The 23,510-nt window shown below is 32.2% G+C and overlaps 1 protein-coding gene across 1 annotated transcript in view; it reads right to left on the bottom strand.

Annotated features, from left to right (window-relative positions):
- Positions 1-772: 772 nt before the first annotated feature.
- The window catches only part of CFAP47 (cilia and flagella associated protein 47), a 931,170-nt gene continuing 908,432 nt past the window's right edge, over positions 773-23,510 (bottom strand). Inside the window, exon 59 of the mRNA XM_074210630.1 lies at positions 773-1,105. Within this exon, the coding sequence (XP_074066731.1) occupies positions 893-1,105 (213 nt within the window). The 3' untranslated portion in view covers positions 773-892. The remainder of the gene's footprint in view (positions 1,106-23,510) is intronic.

Raw genomic sequence — 23,510 nt, 5'->3', positions numbered from 1 at the left:
TTTTTTATTTTTTATATATCATACATTATACAAAATATTCATTTATACAGATGAAGCACATTTCTAAAGATTTAATTGTATGTTCAAGATCACAATGCCTGTTAGATGAGATCTCCAAATGTATCATCATGTGACTACAATTTTAAAATGTTGTACAATGGGCCAAAGATATCCATTAGTATTGTTTTTTGTCCCACCACTAGATGTTGAGGGACAAAGGTGGCAGCATTTTCTGTCTCAAAGACTTTCAACGATTATCCCTATCATCACATATATCAATTTGACCCAGTCTCATTCCTGAATGTATTTGGGAATATTTTAAAAATAGCAATTATGGAGACATGTATATAAATACATATCAATTTTTAAATCACATTTTTGAAATTTATGCAAAATATACCTAAAGAAAAATGAAAAAATTTTCACATTACTTAGCAATCCATTCCTTAGCAGTAAGCTAAACTTATGTTTAAAGTTTAAAGGTTCATAGGCTTCATCAATATGAGAAATTGAGGTTTTAAAGCAACATCAGTATGAGAAACAGCTTTTTCACTGAAACTCATTTTCAACTTGACAATAAATGTATTCCTTTATTTTAAGTTAGCAGGTGCTGATATGTAGAGATTTGAAGTCAATTTCATATGTACATGCCCCAACCTATCTAAGAAACATTTATTAGGTGACTTAATGTTTTCATTATTATTTTCACCATTTAAAATGAAAGCAAAATTACAGAAGGTATTTTATTTATTTAAGGAGAAATCTGCTTTATTTTTATAGAAGGTATTTTAACTGTGCTAATTTCCTAGAAATATTAAAAATGAAGAGACAAATAAAATAATGACAATGTTATAATTCTTTTGAAGGCATTAATACAATAAAAATAAACAACTTATTTTTTTCTTGAGACCAAAGGAGCACCTTTGATGGTTGAGGACACCCCTGTGGTGATTAGTTTAGCATTTTCCTGGAGGAAGTTGCGCTGATGAACTGAGATGGTTCTCAGGTTATTATTAATGCAATCAATTCTAGCTGGTACATTTGTTGGTGGTACTGTATGTGGTGGCAGCCCATTGATCTGATACATCCAGTAGATATTTTCTGTCTGGAAACAAAGATGGGGAGAGGTTTTATGGGAAGCATTCATGGTCTAATAGGGAAAGCATTTGAAACAAACAAACAAAGTACTTAAAGTAATGTGAAAATTAGAAAGTCATTTGTTTTTCTCTATGCAGGGTGCTTGGAGGCCACAGAAATAGATCCTCACCCATAGGGAAAAACTATTAACTTGAACAACAGGCAATCATAGTCACTTCATTTTAAGAATGAAATGGTACTCACTAAAAATACCCACACAGTCACAAGCCTGCCCTATAGGTGGTCACATCCTTTTCTTTGTGTGCATTTTTTTTTGGTGGGGATAGGGGTAAGAAGAGAGAAGAAAAATGAGAGTAAAAATGGAGGGAGAGTGTCCATATGGTTCATGATAGATTATTTCCAAACATAAACCATGATGAATTGAAAAAAACTGGTATAAGATTTACAAAAGTTTCATTACTGCATTTAAATTAACCATTAATTGATGGATAGAGTATTAAACTTAATCTACTTGCTTCACTCTGCATCTACTATTCTACCTGATTTCCACTCCAGGAAAAAAATGTTCCTTCCAGGTTAAACTAATTTCTTCTAATCTCTTTGCTAGCTCCAGACTTGAATGGTACCACTACCCTCTGCTTTACTTTCCCGTTGGATTAGAGGGCTGGTGAATGGAGTACCAAAATCTTTCCAATGACTTCCTTTCTAGAAGTACTAATATGTCTAGTTTCCAATTCATTAACACGATGCCCCTGCCCAGGAACCCCCTGTCTCCTGTTAGTCTCCCCTTTCCTCTCTGCTTCATTTTGTATATTGTCTTCCTATTCGATCTTAAACTCCTTGAGGACAGGGTATATCTTTCTCTTGGACTGAACTGAGAGCAGGGATGATCTTCATTTTAATCCTGGCTCACATGGCGAATGTGTGATTAGGGACAAGTTATTTCCCTTTTCTGAGTTTTAGTTTGCTCACTTATAAAGTGGAAATAATTATCCTTAAAGCACTTATGCCAGATGTTTGTTGGGTAGCTTAAATGTGACAGCACAGGGATGTGCAGATAAATTCCCCTTCCCCCAAATGCCCACAACATACTTCTAAATTTGATCTACCTACATTACTGACATTTTCCCATCACTTTCTTAAATCTAAACACTCAACAAAACTATAAATTAAGCTCTAATTTGCAACATTTGCTAATTTACAAGATGTGAAAGTTTTACAATCCACCCTCCAAAGCTCCAGCACACTTATATTTCAAAACATGAAATATATAGAATTTATAGCTTTTTGACTATAGAAATTCCAGTGAGAAGAATCTGTATAAGAATTGGTTCTGAAATGTTTCATTACTTCTATGGATACACAAAGGGAACAGAATTGAAAAAGGTAGTCATTTTCTAACTTGGGGTATATTTTCATGTGCAAAACCCCTTTTTTTGCCCTTAGTCTTTAGAGGAACTACTGTTTATTTTTTACTTGTTTGCCTTTGATGCTTCTTGTTGGTTCTTTTCCCATAGCATTCCTCCCATTTACCTACCTTTATCCTAAAACGTACTCATTGCTCAACTCCTAACTCAAGAATTTGGCCCTCTCCAGCAAAATATCATTTTTATTTTGTATATCTCTATCTCTATCTCTGTTTATATCTATATCTATATTCTAATATACTTCTTAATGCATTAAGAAATAAATTCATTCCTTAAAAGATCAAGTACTGAGAGCACTCAATTATTTTTGACATCTGCTTTCTTGGTGGAAGATGATTTAGTTAAGGGTATCAGTTTTGAGTACTTGGAATTTGGAGACAAGTATTCGGCTCTTCCCATCGATGGAGGATATGCATCATTTGAGAGGGATGTAGGTGAATTATTTTTCTAGGAATTATGGCATGTATACATGAGGTAAGGAAGGGTCATTAAGAAAGACAGTTCTTCCAGAATGAGTTGAAGGAAGAAAAGACAAACAGTGGTGATTGGAGGTTCCTTGCTGAAGGGTTTTTAAAATGTTATTTGTCATATTGACATTAAGAGTAGAGAGGTCTGCTGTCTTCTAAGGATATTTACCTAAGGCATAGTGGAGAACTTTTTCAAATGTGTTTAACTTCAAAACTTTTACTTATCTCTAGTGATTCACATGAATAAAAATGATGCTGACAGGAGCAATCTAGAAACAATAAAGACAAGCAAAAGAATCTGGTACAAGTGACATTTTATAATTGCTTTCAATTGAAAGTAGGGGCTTTAGAACAGAAATACTGATCTGGGACATGGCCAGCTGCTTAAGAACATGGAATTTTAGAAATTCTGGACCACATTTTAAAATAGGAATATTATTATTATGGTCAGAATGATGTAATCTTTAACCAGGAGCAGTAAAAATCCCATTTCCCTAATGAGAAAACTTATATGAACCAATGCCAAAGTGAAGAAAGCTAAAGCAGGAAAACATTATGCAAAATGACTTATATTTTAAATAGATTAACAACAAACAAATAAATGAATATTTTTTAATGGTATGATAAAGAAGATTCATATTGGAGAAAACTTGGGGAATGGGTTTCCCCTCATCTTTACAAAGTTGGAATACTATGAATGTGGAATATTGCATACACCTTATATGGATGATATAATAGATAGGTAGGTAAATAGAGTAGATAGATAGATAGATAGGTAGATAGATATTGTTAGATATAGGCATATGACAGCATCTTAAAAGAGTAAATTTGTGTGATTCTACTAGATTATAAGACTTTCTCAGTATTTTTTCCACCTAAAATTACTGGTAGATTCCTTTAGGAAAGGTTCCCCCCCCCTTCCAAATAATATAACCAGAAGAAAAGTCACAAAGCATTTCCCCAATACCAGAGGTATAATTTTCCTAAAACATACAGAGAGTCTTTGGAGGGAAAAGCAGAGAGAGTAGACATGAATTAAAAATACAGTGGACCCTGAGGTACATTTTTAAGGAAAACAAATGATCAAAGCAAGTCAAAATTGTGGGATTGTAGAGACAATGCCTTTCTCTTTGTGTAGCAAAGTGCTCTCTTTCAATTAGGGCAAAGACTCAGTTTACAGCAGGATTACCTTTCTTTTGACTTCCTCATTCTTTGCTTATCTCTATCTCACCTTCAGGCTGGAGTGAGGAGAAGTTCTGCTTCTTGGTTTAACAAATCTTTCCTGGTTTGGAATCCCTTTCCCTCAGTAAGACACACAATCTTGATAAGAGCTTGCTAAATGCTTTTACAGTGTTATACAATGATTATCTCATTTCATCTTCACAATAACCATCAAAGGAAGATGCTATTATCATCTCCATTTTATAGATGAGGAAACTTGGATAAATAGAAGTTAAGAGATTAACTCAGGGTAGCACAGCTAGTAAGTGTCTGAGGCTTCAAGTCTTCCTGACTCCAGGTTTAATGCTTTTTCTCCTCTTTCCTCCTAGCTGACTGAGCTGTCCACCTTGTCTTAGAGTGAAGAGTTTCAAGGTCTGCACTCCTTCAGGAAGATATAAAAATGAGGAACTAAGGACAAGGCTAGGAATGCAGTGTGCACCCTGGAGGCAAGTTCAGTATCCCTGTAGGCAACTGAAGTATTTAAGGCTGATATCTTTTTTAGGTAAGTCTGTGTGTGTGTGTGTGTGTGTGTGTGTGTGTGTGTGTGTGTGTGTGTCTATAATATATAGTAAATATGTATATTTATAGAGAGAGATATATGTGTATGTATGTATATAGGTACTTAGATACATGTAAGCATATCAAACACAAACATGGTATTATACATACCATGTATGTATATACACATTTGTGTATATATATATATATATATATATATATATATATATATATATATATATATATATATATATATATAACTGAAGGCCTTTTCCTTTATATTTCAATGTCTTTGTTCTTTATCTCTCAAGACTCCTTACTTTTGCTGAAATTCACTGAGGCATCTCCCTTTACATTAAATGTAGATATAAACGTATATTGTTTAGAATTCAACAAATATTAACAGTCTTAAAGCTGATGAGTGTGGAGTGAGAAATCTGTCTTCATTAGTCTATCAAATTATATATTCCAGAGAGTTAGAAAGCATGGACTACAACAGTGGTTTAAAAAAAAAGACGTCAGTAGAAATACAGGAACATTTAAAAGGGGAAAAAAAATCTAAATAAAATCCGGTCTCATGTCTCTACATAAAAATGCCCCAAAATGGACATAACTCTGAAAATATGTGTTTACAAAAGGAAAATGAAAAACTAAAAGTGGGCATTAACTCCTAGTGATGCAGATCATGACTAATCCATGTGACTGTCCAATTCTCTGTGACTCTTACCCATACCTTATGGTAAATTCACAAGAGGTTACAACAAACATTCCAAGGTTTCCTTCAATTTCTGTTGGCAAGATAAAAATGCCAAAGGAGCAAATGAGATTGTTCCATGATCTTGCCACATCGTTTTTTCATTCATACATTTTTATATGATCTTTTTTTTTATTTGTTTTTATTTTTTAGGTTTTTGCAAAGCAAATGGGGTTAAGTGGCTTGCCCAAGGCCACACAGCTAGGTAATTATTAAGTGTCTGAGACCTGATTTGAACTCAGGTACTCCTGACTCCAAGGCCGGTGCTTTATCCACTGCGCCACCTAGCCGCCCTGCTATATGATCTTCTTTAACTCTCTTCATTTGTAATACATTGTAGCCTACTTACTCCCACCATGTCTTCTTTACTATCCTTTGGATGATAATAATTTTCATGGCTTCAGAGATTATAATGATTCATGACTTATCCATGCAATAATATAGTAGAAAAATGACATTAAAAATGACACTCTTTCAGGGAGAAATTGAGGAGCACTTTTAAACAATCTGTAATCCTTTTAAGTCAGTATATCATATTCTCCTACAATTCTGGGTCCAAATCGTTGTCTATTTATAAATGGATAAAGAACCATCATTTAATATTTATCCATTTAATATTTATACACACAAAAACACAAGGTGATTGTGCAGGCATTATTTATCCATTTGTTTTTTGTTTGTTTTTACTCTTTAAGTAACTTTTTACTCTTTAAGTAACTTTTTTTAAAATGACTACAGATATTATTCAGAAGACAATGAAATGGTTTAGTACTTAATACAGCCATAAACAAAAGATTTGAGAAAATCCGAATCTCATAAAAAATTCCTTCTTCAACTTGGATTTTATCTTGCATCTTTTCCATGAAGATGGCAAACACTTTTGGTAATCATACTTCACAAAATAATAATCATCAAGATGTTGTTGGATGGGTTATCATATTCCCTAAATCTTTCACTATTATATAATGAAAAAGTTTTAAGTTAAAAAAAAAGATAATTCCTGCCCCCAAGGAGATTATATTTGAGGATGGAAGAAACATATAAAAATGAGCTGAAAATACAGAAGAAGGGAAAGAGAGAAAGTCATCCCATGGTAAATGAATTTTGAGAGACAGAAGTAGAGCTGGGCAAGGCATGAAGGAGTTAGCCTGGCATGACCTGGGTACTTCCTTGAAATGGAAGTTCCAGGAAGAACTCATAAATCAAAGGAGGGGATTTTAGGGGCAATGGTCCTTTGTGAAATATCACATGAAAATTCTATTCATTTCCTCCTAATATAATTATTAGGAATGTCCCTGTTATATGTATAATTATTTATATAAATGAATATAATTGAAGATAAAAATATATATTTACATTGAAAAGTGTTTAAAAAAACAAAGCAAAAAAAATAATTAGGTTTTTGCAAGGCAGATGGGGATAAGTGGCTTGCCCAAGGCCACACAGCTAGGTAATTATTAAGTGTCTGAGGTCTGATTTGAACTCAGGTACCTGACTCCAGAGCCAGTGCTCTATCCACTGTGCCACCTAGCTGCTCCTAATGTTTTCATATTTCCAATCTTCTCCATTTTTCAAAATCTGTTCTTTTACTCATTTGATAATTACATGTCCTTAAGATGACTTTTTACTTAGGTCTATAGTCAAGATTTCTTTAAATTATTGTTATTCATTGCTGCTGTTCTGTTTTATGAAGAAATAATATATTATAAAGTGGGACTACTCTTTATATTTTATCTGTCCATTTTGTTAGTCACATACTTGCTCTTTTAAGGTATTTTCTGGATTCTTTTGGTTGACTATAGTTAATGAATGTATATTAATTAAAGATTTATTTTAGAAATTTGTAATGGGATTTGCACAATTCAGTTTTCTGCAATTATATCTTGTTTAAATGGATCATGTTGGAATTATGCCCCTTATAATTCTCACATGTTAATTCTCTATTTTAAAGAGAGAGAATTTTGTGGTGAAGAAATTCAAGAACCAAAGTAGAGAGATGTGTCAAAAAAATTTAACTGAAAATGAATCAATGAAGGGTGAAAATAATCAGTATTATAAGGGTTATACTACCAACAACCTGTAGAAAAATAGAAACTAGTTACAAACCAGGCAGGTAACTATGCTCAAGTACTGAGAGTACTCAATTATTTTTGACATCTGCTGGCATTTTCTTCATCTGTACTTGATCTTAACACATATAGATGGAAAAGTGCTAATAAACTCTCCCTGTTTAAAGCAGAATAGTTAATAAATCCTTGACTTGCCTTAGTAATGAATTCATTCCTTAAAAGATCAAGTATGCTATGAGAGAAATTGAAGCTCTAAAATGTAATCTGATAAACAAGGAGGAAATAGTTATAGAAATAGACATTATGTAAACCTTGACCATTCAATCTTAGAATCTGTAGAGGGCCAGCCCCAGGGAGTGATATTCACATATCTTTGGTGATATTCTTCATCAAAGGTATGTATGGATTATTGCTCATTGTATGGATCCATTGGCTCACCAGTGAACTCTGACCTAGGATAATCTGTGGCTCCAGGATGGTTGTAAAAGGTTTCTTTTATGCATTTTTCTAAGAACAAATATTGTAAATTTACCCAGGAATTTGTAAAACTGGGTCTCTTTTAACCGGTCATTCCTGAGATAAGTTTCTGCTATAAAAAGTCTGAATTTCCAAAAATAAAGTTGGTAGATTTTCACTTCCCAAACCTTTGTGTTTTATATGTTTGTCTACCCGACCTGACTCTCGGAAATTCATGTCCAGAACTATTGTGGGTGATAAGAATCCATCATTCTGTTGTTGTTCAGTTGTTTCAGTCATGTCTGACTCTTTATGATCCCATTTGGGGATTTCTTAGCAAAATATTGGAATTGTTTACCATTTTCTTCTCCATCTCATCTACATATGAAGAAAGTGTGCAAACAGGGTTAATTGATTTGCCCAGAGTCACATAGAAATGTTTGTGGTAAGATTTGAATTCAGGACTTTCTGATTTCAAGTCTGAAGCTCTATCTGCACTATATGACATGTTCCTAACATCTGGATAGGAGTAAATTTAAAGGTCACTACCAAATGCATAAAATATCTCAGGATGAACCTTCTAAAGCACATAAAATGTATGTATAGATTCAATTATGAAATATTCCTCAGAAATAGCAAAGTAAATGACTGGAGAATATTCAGTATTCTTTTCTAAGCCTACTAATACAAAAAAGACAAGCAACCTAAGTGAACATTACCCAGGTTGGTTTCTGGCATGCTTAGTTCAAGTACCAATGAAGCCTGATGCATCCCTTAATATGTGGATAACAGAAGACCCCTTTGATTCACTACCTGGGTCTTTAAAACTGAGCTGTTCATTCTCTTTCTGAAGCTATCTCATTGGCTATCCACAGAAGGTAAATGCCTCAATCCACCAAATATGGGGAAAGGGTCAGGAATTTCACTGCTCAATCCATGTCTTTGTCACTGACTCCAAGTGATGGGCTTGAACTTGTTTGGTTTTGTTCTGTATTGTTTGTCAACCCCTGTTCTGCAACAGTGAAATGATATAACCACTTGGGAAAGCAATTTTGAACCATAAAATAATTTCATTAATCAGCTTATGTCCTTAGAAAGTCATAAATAAGAAGAAAGTCCTCATACACATCAAAATATTTATATCAACCCTTTTTTGTGATAGCAAATATTTAGAGATAAAGTAGATGTCCATCAGTTGGGGAATGCCTAAAGAAATTGTGATATAAAAATAAAATAAAATATTATAATGTTATAAGAAATTATATATACAATGAATATAGAGAAGCAAGAAAAAAGATGTACTGGATTTAATATAGAGTGAACAAATGAATTCAAGAAAAGGATGTAAACAATGGATGCTTCAACCCTGATGGAAGCAGCTGCTCTCAGCAATTCAGAGCTAAGATAACCCTATTAGATTGGCTATGGACAAGGCTATCCCCATCCAGAGGAAGAAAAACAAAACAAAACAACAACCCCTTCAGAATCTGATGAACACTACATTAATTTTTTAAAAACTCTAATGCATTTTTCCCTTAATTTTAATTCCTCATATGGAAAATGACTAATTTGTAAATATGTTTAACACAAATGTGTTAAACCTGACTATTGGTGACTGAGGGGAAAGGGATGGGAAAGGAGGGTGGAAGGAAATTTTGCAACTTAAAAATATACATATTCATATAGATGCATGTTGAAAAACTTTCATAACATGTGTTTGGAAAAATAAAATATCAATTAAAAATATAAACCAAACAGATAAATAGGAAAGAGGAAATAAGTCTTATTTCAGAAAAAGAAATGGGAGAAATTATCAATAAATTCTTGAAGAAAAAGAAATGAATGTAGCAATTTAAACAGAAAGAAGCATGTAACAATAGAAAACAAATGCTCCAATATTACAATGAATAAGTATTGACCAAAAGAAGACAAATAAAAACATGCCCTTGGGAGGTTCATAGACATGATACATTGCATATACTCTCACTCTTTCTCAAAATATTATCTAGTTTTTAGCATTTTTTCTTTATACTATTACTTGTTATTGGACTAAAATTTTCTTTTTTCTGTTTTTAACTCTGTTTTAGGTATAAGTATCACATCTGTTTCCTAAAATGAGTTTATAAGGACCCCTTTTTTGTCTATTTTTCTAAATAATGCATTTAATATTGGAATTAGTTGGTCTTTAAATGCTTAAAAGATTTCACTTGGAAATCTGCCTAGTCTTGGTGCTTTTTTCTTAGGAAGCTAATTTAAAAAAAATTATTTAAGGAAATGGGGGTTAAGTGACTTGCCCAAGGTCACATAGCTAGGCAATTATTAAGTGTCTCAGGTCAAATTTGAACTCAGGTCCTCCTGACTACAGTCCTAGTGTTCTAACCAAATTGTTTTTGGAAATATCCTCCATTTGATTTAAATTGCTTAATTTATTGGCATGTGATAGGGCAAACTTATTTTATAATTTCTTTTTCTTTTTTTTCAGGTTTTTTTTTAGGGTTTTTTTGCAAGGCAAATGGGGTTAAGTGGCTTGCCCAAGGCCACACGACTAGGTAATTATTAAGTGTCTGAGACTGGATTTGAACTCAGGTACTCCTGACTCCAGGGTTGGTGCTTTATCCACTGCACCACCTAGCTGCCCCTTATAATTTCTTTAATTTCCTCTTCATTTGTGGTATATTTACCATTTTCATTTTTAATACTAGTGATGTTTTTCTTTTTTAAAAAAAATCAAAGTAGTTGATATTCTATTTTTTCATCAACTAATTTTGCCTTTATTGATTACTTTAAAGTTTTTTTATGCTGAATTTTATTAATCTTACCTTTCTTTTTTTAAGATTTCCAGTTTAGTGCTTAATTGAAGATTTTTAGTTGATTGTTTTTCAAGATTTAAAAAAAACGCATATTAAATTCAATGGTCTGCTCTTTATTTTATTAATGTAAGCATTTAGAGGTATAAATTTTCTTCTGATTACTACTTTAGCTGAATCACAAAATATGTAATTTGCTTTCTTATTATTGTCATTATTTTAAATGAAATTGTTTCTGTGATTTGTTCTTTCACTCATTCATTTTTTTTTTAGGTTGTTTGCAAGGCAATGGGGGTTAAGTGGCTTGCCAAAGGCCACACAGCTAGGTAATTATTAAATGTCTGAGGCCAGATTTGAACTCAGGTACTACTGACTCCAGGGTCGGTGCTCTATCCACTGCACCTAACTGCCCTGCATTCATTCATTCTTTAAGATTGCGTCGTTTAATTTGCAATTAGTTTTAAATCCTTATTTCCATGGTCCCTTATTAAATATGACTTTATTGAATTGTGATCTAAAAAGGTTGCCTTTAGCATTTACTTTTCTGCTTTTAATTATAAATATTTTTATTTCACAATATGTGGTCAATTTTTGTATAGCTATCATGAACTATTAAGAAAAAAGTATATTTCATTCTATTATCATTTAATTCTCTCCAGATATCTATCATATATAGTTTTATCTAAAACTTTATTCACTTCCTTGACTTCTTTCTTATTTATTTTTAGTTATATTTATCTAGCTCTGAGAGGGGAAAATTAAAGTCTTCCACTATTATGACATTATTATTTAATATCATCTATTATTAATTTTATTTTTATTTTAAAAATTCAGATGCATTTGGCACATTTAGACTTGGTACTGATATATTGATATTACTTCATTGTCTATGGAACCATTTATCAAAATGTTGCTACACTATTTCTTTTAATTACATTTATTTTAGCTTTAATTTTTTTGTCTAAGACAGGGACTACTACCCTTCTGTTTTTATTTTTTAAATCAGTTGAAGCATAAATTCTATTTCAACCTTCCATTTTTAACTCTGTATATCTCTCATTCTTTTTTCTTTTTTTATTGATATCATATTTTTCCAAATACATAGTATGAAAGTTTTTCAACATTCATCCATATATTTATATATATTTTTAGGTTACAAAATTTCCTTCCACCTTCTCTTCCCACCCCCTTCCCCTCAGCAGTGAAAAGTCAGATTAATATTGCACATACACATTTGTGATAAACATGTTAAACATGTTAAATGTTTAAGAGAAAGAAATACATGAGATTCTTTTTAAAAGTGACTGTAGTGTTCATCAGCTTCTGAAGGATTTTATTTTGTTTTGTTTTTCTTCTGGATAGGGATTGCATTGTCCGGTCTAATAATGTTTGTCCATTTTCAAAGAAGACTACAACAATCAGGGAGGTGATGCCATGACAAGCACATGAACTGGATTTGAGTGAAGGGTGCTGTACTGTTACCAGTATCACTCCCCCAGAGCCATCTGGGTCTGATGGCCAGATATGAATCAAGGTTGTGGTCAAGGATGTGAGGCAGAGTTAACTGACTTGCCCAAGGTCATACAGCTAGTAAGAAGCTGAATTCAAACTCCCTTTCTGAGGATTCCAAGGCCAGTGCTCTATCCACTCTACCATGTATAGGGTTGTCCTAGCTCTCTGAACTGAGAGGAGCTGAATCCATCAGAGTTGATCCACTCACAGTGTTGTTATTAATTAGTACATTATTCTCTTGGTTCTGCTCCTTTCATTCAGCGTCAGATCTTGTAAGTCATTCCATGCTCTGTAGAGTACGACCATTTATGGTTTCTTATAGAACAACAATATTCCATAGTATTCATGTACCATAACTTGTTTAGCCATTCCCTAAGTGATGGAGGCATCCCCTCTATTTCCATTTCTTTCAAATTATAAAAAGAGCTGCTGTGAATATTTTGGAACATGTGGGACTTTTTCCATTTTTTATGATTTCTTCTGGAAATTGGAATTGTTAGGTCAAAGGGAATGAACGGTTTTATTGCTTTTGGGGCAGTTCCATATTGCTCTCCAGAAAGGATGAATTAGTTCACATCCCACAACCTCTCTAACATTGATCATTTTCCCTTTGTATCATCTTAGCCAAAGTGATAGGTGTGAGGTGATATCTCATAGTTATTTTAATTTGCATTTCTTTAATCAATAGTGATTTGGAGCATTTTTTTATGTGGTTATATATAGCTATAATTTCTTCATAACTGTCTATTCATATCCTTTGACCATTTATTAATTGGGAAGTATTCCTCATTATTAAATGGGTAATTTATAAGGAACATTTGGTTGGATTCTGATTTTTAATCCATTTTGCTATCTGTTTCTGTTTTTTGGGGTGAGTTTATTCTATTTACATTCAAAGTTACCATTTGCAAATTTCCCTATTGTTTTTTCACTAATTTTCATTTCTGTCTTTCTTATATTTTTAATCCTATGTCTATTATCTAATCTGCTCCCCTTACTTTTCTATTCCATATTCTACCCAACCCTCTAATAGTCCTTACCTTTCATTGTCCTTTAGTCTTAATTTTCTTTAAGTTTAGAAAATATTTATACCCTTTGAGATGTGTATGATTTCCTCTCTTTAACCTAGATCTGATGAAAGTAAAGTTATATCATAGCCAATCCTTCATGCTCACTTGCATCCTCTGTATCACTTCTTCCTTTCAAGCTCCATTTGCATGAAATTACTACTTTGCCTTTCCCCAATTTTTAGAATCACTCTACCATCCTCAACTCAGCCCCAATCTTTCTTTCAAAGCATCCTAGTAATGATAACAATCTTTTAAGACTGCATCTTAAATACTGATAATATTTTCCTACATAAGAAGCTAACAGTTAGACATTAATAAGTACTTTGCACTTATTCTTTTGTGCTTTTATTATATTTCTTTTGGATTTTATATATTGAATTTTGCTTTGAGCTCTGGACTTTTTTGTCCTTCAAAAATATCTGGAAGTCTTTCAGTTTGTTTAGTGGTAATGTTCCAAAACCTAAGATCTTTTAGTGTAGAAGCTGCTGGGTCTTGTGAAATCCCAATTGTATTATTATATTGTATTATACTAAATTCTTTTTTCTTGTTACTGGCAATATTTTCTTCTTAACCTAGGAGTTCTGAAGCTTGATATTCCATTAAATTTTCCTTCTAGGAACTTTAAAGTGGTAAAAGGTAGGTTTTATTTTTTCTATTCCTGTCTTTCCTGTTCTTTAAAACTTCAATATTTAGGAATAATTTCTTTTTTTTTGCAATAGTTTCAAGATTCCTTTTTTAATCATGAATTTCAAGTGATCTAACAATTCTTACATTGTATCTCCTTGATCTATTCACCTTGTTTTCTATAGAGATATTTCAGATTCTCTTTTATTTCCATTCTTTTGATTTTCTTTTCTAATTTCTTGATGCCTTATAACATCAGTTTCCCTTATCCAATTCTAGTGTTCAAGAAGCTATTTTCTTCCTTAAGATTTTAGACCTTTTTTCCAAATTGGTTAAGTTTCTTTTTATAATTTGCATGGGTTGTTTTTTTCTTGATCTCTCTTAATTTTTTTTTAGGTTTTTGCAAGGCAAATGGGGCTAAGTGGCTTGCCCAAGGCCACACTGCTAGGTAATTATTAAGTGTCTGAGATCGGATTTGAACCCAGGTACTCCTGACTCCAGGGCAGGTGCTTTATCCACTATGCCACCTAGCCACCCCCTCTCTTATTTAATTTTTAAGTTCTTTTTTTTTAACGGTTTCCAAGAATTTCTTTCTGTTCTTTTGACCATTTGGCAGTAGAAATGTTTTAATTTTATTTGTTTACCTCACTATCCAACTCTAAATATGAACTTTAATCTTCTTTTGTACCACAGTATCTATTTATTAACAGTTTCTTTCACTTTTACCTACTCAATTTCATTTTTATGCTTATTTTGTTGTCAGTAGGTTATTATTGTAATCAGTTTTAATCCCAAATTGTGGGCAGTGCAGTCCTGAGTCTCAGGTCCTCACTGTTATTTTCTGAATTCTGTCTATCACAGGCATTTCTCTCTTTCCCAAGCCACAGTTAGGAGTTCCAGCCATGCTGTCCCCAAAATGCTCTTCATCCCAGAGTTGCAGCTTGAAATGTCACCTGGTCAGCACTACTTTCCTGCCTTCTGGAAACTATGTGTGAGGAAGGGACAGGGGAATCCTTCTATCTTCCTCCATTCAGCTTCAAATCCCCAAACTATTTGTTTAATGAAAATTTGTGAGGTGGAAGTTATTGAGGCTTAGTATGCTTCCCAACTTAGGTTGTCCTCAAGGTCTGCTGTTTATTGATTCAGCAAAATAAGCATAGAACTATCTGCCCTCCTCTCAAACCTTGGACATCTTATCCTTCCTGAGGTCTTCTCATATTGACTTAGGATGATAACTACTTTGACTCTATTTTTGCTGCTCTACATTCATTTTGAGATTATTTGTGGAGGAAATTTGGAGAACCTGGAATTTTCTGACCTACTCCACAATCTTCTCAGAATCCTTTCCTCATTATATGGGTGAGAGGAATACTGATGAAATTGTTTTTAATTTAAATGTAATTATAGATTATAAAACTGATGATAGAAAAATGATATAGTCACCTAAGTTCAGAAGCATTAAAATAAAAATTGAAATGGGTATGGATGCTGATAATGAAGTGAAAAATTCATTTCTATTTATATTGAGATAAAGAAAAATGAATAAGAACTTTTTTTGGATTTATAGGGTGAAGATAATTGATGATTCAAAGAATGACATCTTTTTTCTTTCACATTTTGTTCACTGACAAGTAGTGTGATAGACAAGAGAAGATAGAATAAAATTGATAGATTGGGAGTTGAAATCCAGGAAAAGTTCAAAAATAAATGAAGAATGTATATAAGCAGGGAAATTCCTTTCTGTGTTCAATTAATTCAGATTATCATTGCTAGATAAACCTGACTGGGGAGTCTGCATACTATAATATATAGTCTGACTGCAATTCTTGCAAAATTCAAGGAAGCATTGAAAAGAAGGACGGTATAGAAAATTTGTTAAGAAAAGTGATGATCTCTACCTCCCAAAACAAACCCAGAAACTGTATGAACACAATTATAAAACAAACACTCGTCACCCAAATAAAGGCATATCTAAATAATTGGAAAATTGTCAAATGCTATGGTTAGGTTGAGCTAATATAATAAAAATGACAATTCTACCCAAATTAAATTACTTATTTAGTGCCATACTAATCAAACTACCAAATAACTACTATATCAAGCAAGAAAAAATAGTAACAAAATTCATCTGAAGCAACAAAAATGCCAGAATAGCAAGGGAACTGATGAAAAAAAATAAAGGAAGGTGGTCTAGCTCCAGATCTAAAACTGTACTGTAAAGCAGCAGTCATCAAAACTGCCTGGTATTGGTTAAGAAATGGAGTAATGGATCAATGGATTAGCATAGGTTCAAAAGAAACTGCAGTAAATGATGATAGCAATCTATTGTTTGAAAAACCCAAAGCCTCTGGGATTAGAACTCACTATTTGGCAAAATTGTTGGGAAAACTGGAAAATAATATGGCCAAAAACTGGGCATAGATTCACATCTCATAGCTTATACCAAAATAAGGTCAAAATGGGTGCAGGACTGCAAGATTTAGAAATAGAAAGAACAATACCAAGGATAAATTAATAGATCAAAAAATACTCTATCTATGTGATCTATAGAAAAGGGATAAATTTATGACCAAACAAGAATTATAGTAAATTATAAACTGCAAAATGAATAATTTTGACTATATTAAAATTAAAAACTTTTTGCACTAATCAAATAAATGCTTGCAAAATTACAAGGAAAGCAGAAAGCTGGGAAACAATCTTCACAACCATAAAGGCCTCATTTCTAAAATATATAAAGAGTTGCGTCAAATTTATAAGGTCACAAGTAATTCCCCAATTGATAAATGGTCAAAAAATATGAACAGTTTTGAAATGAAGAAATTAAAGCTATATGTGTATATATATATATATATATATATATATATACAAATGCACAAATGCTCCAAATCATTATTAATTAGAGAAATGCAAATTAAAATAACAATGAGATATCATCTCTCATCTATCAGATTGGTCAAGATGAGAAAAAGGGAAAATGATAAATTTTGGAGAGGTGGGAGGATTGGGACATTGGTGTATTGCTCATGGAATTGTGAGAGGATCCAACCTTTCTGAAAAGCAATATGGAACTGTGCCCAAAGAGCAATAAAATTGTTCATACCCTTTGACCAAGCAATTCCAATCTTGGGTCTATATCCAGATGAAATTATTCAAAAAGGGAAAAGTCTTATGTGTTCCAAAATATTCATAGCAACTCTTTTTATAGTGGCAAAGAATTGGAAATTGAGGGAATTCCCATCGATTGGTGATTGGCTAAACAAGTATGTTACATGAATACTATGGGATACTATTTTTCTATAAGAAACCATAAATGGTTGCACTCTGGGGAAACATGGAATGACTTAGAGGATCTGATGCTGAGCAAAGGGAGTAGAACCCAGAGAAAAAAGTACACATCAACACCAACATTATGAAATGAACAACCTTGATAGAAGCAACTTCTCTTGGCAGTCCAGAGAGCTAGGACAACTGAATCTGACTGGCTATGGATTATATTATCTCCAACCAGAGGAAGAAAAACAAAACAAAACATACAGAAAAAAAGAACTCAACCCTTCAGAATCTGATGAACACTTTATAAAAATTACCTTTTATGTATTTCTTTTCCTTAACCCAAATTCCTCATGCCAAAAATTACTAATTTGTAAACATGTTTAACAAAATTTGTATGTGAAATGCTACCCTGACTATTCCCTGTTTAGGGGAGGTGGGCAGATGGGAAGCGAGGGTGGAGGGAAATTTTATATCTTGGAAATATCCATGTACATAAGGGTGAAAATAAATAAATTTCTAAAAAATAAAAAATAAAATGAAGTGAATGTGAAAAGTTTCAAGACACAATCTGCATACAGACAACAATTGAAATATTTGAAAAAAATTATGATCACATGTCAAAAAATATCAAAAACAATGTTTGAATTTCTTGATAATTAATTTGATGGAGATTGTCATTGAATATGAATCAATAATATAGAAAGGAATCTTCTGAAAGTTAGACTATTTGCTCTTCACTATGGATACTACCTAAATGGTTCAGAATGTCCTGGAAATGTACACCACACTTTAAATGTGATTTTATATATTTATATATTTAAAATTGTCTATTTTTTCTTTTAATATCTTCTTTATTCTTCAACTTGCTATGAATTTTCTGTCCATTTACATTGATATTTCTATTATTATCCAACTTTTTATTATTCATATTTTTATTTTCTATTCTTTGGGACTTGATTATGGTATATGATGAATTTTCCTAGTCTAAACCTATTTTCCACCAAACTACATTTAGATTTTCTGAAAATTTCACTTTGAAGTAGAGGATTTATTACTAGATCATTATGTGCAATTGCTACTAAGCAAATCTTTTTTTCACTGGTTTACTTACACTATTTTTATTTTGAAAATGTAAAACTTTGATGCTTTGGGGCATAACTTGAAACTTACTAATACTTAAATAACTGCATTTATTTTCATTGTTTTCATTTACTTCTTTGCTTTTTAGTCCATTCTTTTGATATTTTTATTATATTTATTTCTATAAATTATAGACTAGATATAATTTATTGATATAGTATTATAACATGCATTGATTAATTAGGATTATATCTTTTTTTCAATTTACACATAACCTAGCAAAAACATTGCACATCTCAGTAATTATTTAGGTATCCTTTCACCTAGTACTAAATCTATCAGTGATATAATAAATTTAAATATTTCCTTAATGAAAAACATGGCAATCCATCAATGTCCAGTGATCCTTTTTATTGGACTTTTTTCCATATTCTTCCCATAAATTCACCATAAGGATCCACCCCTTTTGCTAGAGGCCCCCTTCAATTTATTCTGACATTTGAAGATACCAGAGAAATACTTGTATTGTCCATCTGTCATCCCTTAGCATGACAGACCAGCCTATCTTCTTTTCCTATTATATATTTCAATGATGACTTATTTTACCTCAGTTCTTTTTCAAAATTCTTCCTTTGGTAAGACTGAAAATTTCATTCTTTTTTTTTAAAGTTGTTACAGCTACATTTAAATATCTTGTCTGTGTCATAATTAGTTTATTTCTAGCTATTTGATGCATTTTGTGATTATTTGAAATCATTTATTTTTATTTTATTCTTTTGGTTTCTATTAAAAATTAATTATATGCTGAGAAACTGGAGGATTTCTTTTATATTCTGTCACTTTGCTGAAGTTATACTCAATTTTTATTGATTTTGTAAACTTTCTAAAGAACTATTTTATCACCTTTGTTTTTCTTATTATTAAAGCTAGCAGTGTGGCATTAAATAACAGTGAAGATAGTAGGTATCCTTTATGCCTGATGTAACAAGGAAAGTTTCAAGTATTTCTTTGTTATAGCAAGGAGATACATCTCTATTTCTGTCTCTTTCTCTAATTCTATCATATATATATATAATATATATACATACATATATATGTATACATACATGTATGTCATTCTTTAGAAAATATGAGCACTATGTTTTGAGTTGTTTCTATTGAGAAAATGATTTAGGTGAGGTCCATTTCCATGCAAAATTAATTTTTCTTTCCATTTTATAAAGAGTTCAATGTTACAGTATCCCCCACTGCCACTTCATTTAATCCTGCTATTTTCCATTAAACAAATATATTTAAAAAGGCACCAGGTATTATCAACTTATAATCTTTATGCAATATCACTCTGTCCTCACAAGAAGACCTTTTCATCCCCCCCTATACTCCAACTAAAGCTAGCTATACTCCTGAATTCTCCTTCTATATTATTTTGCATACCCATATTAGAGTGTGATTGAGGAAACTTTTTTAACCCTCCCTCCCTCCCCATTACTTTTTTGACACTCATGTAGGCTATCCTATTCTGGTGGACTGACATCTTTTTCAGTAACTGGCAGTATTTATTTTTTTTATTGTCATGGTTCATAAACATTAAATGGGAAAGGAGAAAAAAAGGAGGAGGATATAAGTAAGGAATAACTGATTTTAGCCCAGCCTTAAATAGGGAGTTATGGGAGGCATTCACCAATAAGAACAAAAGGAGTCTAGGACAAATCATGATCAATCAAGAACCATTCATTAAATGTCTCTAATGTATCAGCATATAGTAGTTGATTATAGAACCTTGAGATTTATAAGACATTTTACATACATTTCTCTTGAGCTTTCTAAGATCACTGTGAGGTAGCTACCACAGGTATTTTTATCCCCATTTTACAGAGAAGGAAAGCAGCTTTAAAATTGGATAGGTGACATCTACAGTCACACAGGTAGTAATTGTCAGATACAAGATTAAAATTCAGGTGTTTTTGATGACAAATCAAGAAGTCTATATGGCTTTACTAAATGCAAATATTTCATTTTTCAAATTTGTATATTTAATGGCTAATGATAATTATTGGTATGTTAGTGGTTGATTAAAGAAATGAGATATTTCACTAGAAAAAGTGAAAACAGGAATGACATAGTCATGTTTTCAAATATTTAAGTAGTTGTGAGATATTGGAGAAATGATATTTATATAGATTGGCTCCAGGGGTACACCCAGATAAAAAGCAAGAGGTAAATGTCATTTTAATATAAAGAAGAAATGACTAACAATTAGAGGTATTACAAAATGGAAGGGATTGATTTGGAAAAAGAAATTTTCACATAATTTAAGTTGGTTAAATATTCAGCGATCCCATGTAAGAACAAGGGATAGATTATGCTAGAGATACATTTTGGATTAGATTCAGACATCTATGAAGGATTTATAAACTATATAGTAAAGTTAATTTATAGTACTTTGTTTCTAAATATAACATAATATAAGATCAGATTTCTTTTTTTCCAGAAGACATTGGTCACTTATATAACACTGAAGAACTTGATGGGAAAAAAAATTTTTTTGAAGGGAGATGAAAAACATTTTTGAAAGTAGATTTTGTGACACAGTTTCTTTCTTCCCTGTTAAAAATTGAAATATAAATGAAAAACACAGAAGGAAAATATTTAGGTAAATATCCCAGGAATTATGCAATATTCTCCTATGATAGATTTCATATTGAGGAAAGATAAATGAACTCAGAAAAAGGTACTGACATGATCCAGCACTGACAACTTTTGTTCAAAGATATCAGTCATTAAGAAAAAATAAATCAGCTGCTAGGTGGCACAGTGGATAGAGCACCGGCCCTGGAGTCATAAGTACCTGAGTTCAAATCCGGCCTCAGACACTTAATAATTGCCTAGCTGTGTGGCCTTGGGCAAGCCACCTAACTAACCCCTTTGCCTTGTAAAAACTAAAAATAAATAAATAAACGAACAACAAAATAAATAAATCTTCCTTAAGGTGGTAGCCAATTAATTGCCTTATTAACTATAGCATAGAGTGAAAAGGCTTATCTTCCTTTACCACTGACAGTTGAATGAATTTAGTTGAATGAAAAGTCCTAAAATTTAAGTCAGACTCACTGAGTGTGGGGATCATTGAAAACTTGAAGGTCAGAGAAGCAACTTGATTTATCAGAGGATTAAGAATCTTAACAGATATGAGAAGTTAGAGAGGCAACATGATATAAAAGATAACAAGCTTGGTCCAAGAACAAGTTACTAAATCTTAAGTCAGTAAACATCAATTAAATATATATTATGTGCAAAACATACTTGGTGCAGTGAATAAAATGATGAATCTTGAGACAGAAAGACTCATCTTCATGAGTTCAAACCTGGAGTACGAAGAAACTTGAGTGCCATAATATTGATGCTTTCTAATTGTAGTGCTAGAAGAAACTTTTGTGAGTCTGTTGGTCAGGAAAAGATCAGTCAATAACTGAACAAATTAATTCAGGCTGAAAGCTCAAACACTGAAGGTGATGTTTAAATGCTCTGGTCATATAATGAGACAATGGGACTCACTGGAAATGACTGAGATTTTGGGAAAGACTGAAGGAAAAAGGAAAGGGGGGATGGCAAAGGATGAGATGGATAGTGTCACAGAAACAACAAAGCTGAAGAATTTGAGAGATAGTGGAGGATAGAATGACCTGACATGCTGTGGTCTATGAGGTCAGGAAGAATTGGACATGACTGAACAAATGAGCAACAATAATGTGCAATATGAATAGAAAAATTGTAATATAAATATAAAAAGTTGCAAAATTATTGGAACTAGGAGCATTCTTACTAGTATTTCAACATATCAGAGTAATCTCAGACCTACCCAATTTCCTGGGGAAAAAAATTAGTATGAAAATTACTTCTGCTGATTCATCCACGTACAATTTTTCCCCAATGAATTATATTTCTTCTATTTTGTATTGAATATTATTTAGCCTTATGAGATCATTATTAGTTTTTGAGATTAACTATTTTTATGAGATTCTGTCCTCAGGAAATCTGATCCTCTTTTGCTGACTAATAAAAATCTTATTTGCAAATAAACTAACTGGGAAAGGAATAGTACTTCCCCTTCCTTTTTAGTGACAGCAGATATTTCTCCTAGTGATGCAAAAATTAATCATTAGATAATATTCTCTAGTAGTATTCCCCAGAGATCTGGTCTTGATTCTGCAATGTTCAACATTAACAATGATCTCTTTATCAATGATAGAGGTGTCAAAAGTATGTTTATATCATTCATAGATGAAAGAAAGAGGAATAGGATAAATAATGTCACCTGATAGAATTGAGATCCAAAAATATCCTAAAAAGTCAAGGAAAATGACAGCCTCTTTTAAAAGTAATAAATGTGAAGTCCTATCCTTGTTATTTAAAAAAGACTACAGGCATATCTCATGACTAAAACATGACTAAAACTAAAAGAGTTGAATTTTAGTGTATCACAAGCATAAGATTCAGTATTTTGATCTGTAAGTCCCAAAAAGTTCATGTTGCCTTAAGCTACATTGACTAGCATAAGATCCCCTATGATGCATTGATAGTTCCTTTGGACTCTGATCTGTTCTGTCCACGATACTGTGTCCAGTTCTATACTCCATAATAGAAAAGACACTGACAAGTAGGGTGATGAGAATCCTTAAGATCATGTCATATAAGGTTCATTTGAATGAACTAGTGATGTTTAGTATATATGATGGAAGAATTAGGAGAGACATTATAATAATCTTTGAGAAGGGTCATCATAAGAAAGCTTCATTCAACTAGTTTTATTTTGATTTGGTGGAAATACATGAAAGTCATAGGAAGGAAGATTTAGGATTGAAACAAAAACATTTAATTAAAACATTTAAAAATAGAGTAGGATTCTATTTAATTTAGGGACTTCTCACTTTTTTACAAATCTTGTTGTCAAATCTGAATAACCATTCTTTGGAGATAATTGCAAAGAAAAGTTCTTGTTCTAGAATAATACATACAATAAAATAATATAATAAGAAGAAAGGGCTTTGAAGTTCCCTTCCAAATTTGAGATTCTATATTATATTATCATATACAAAATAGCTTACAAAACTAAAACAAGGAAACAAGCTTGGCACAGTGGATAGAAAATCT

The sequence above is a fragment of the Macrotis lagotis genome, chromosome 1, assembly GCF_037893015.1.
Source record: "Macrotis lagotis isolate mMagLag1 chromosome 1, bilby.v1.9.chrom.fasta, whole genome shotgun sequence".
Taxonomy (NCBI): Eukaryota; Metazoa; Chordata; class Mammalia; order Peramelemorphia; family Peramelidae; genus Macrotis; species Macrotis lagotis.
This window is presented reverse-complemented; position numbering and strand designations above follow the sequence as displayed.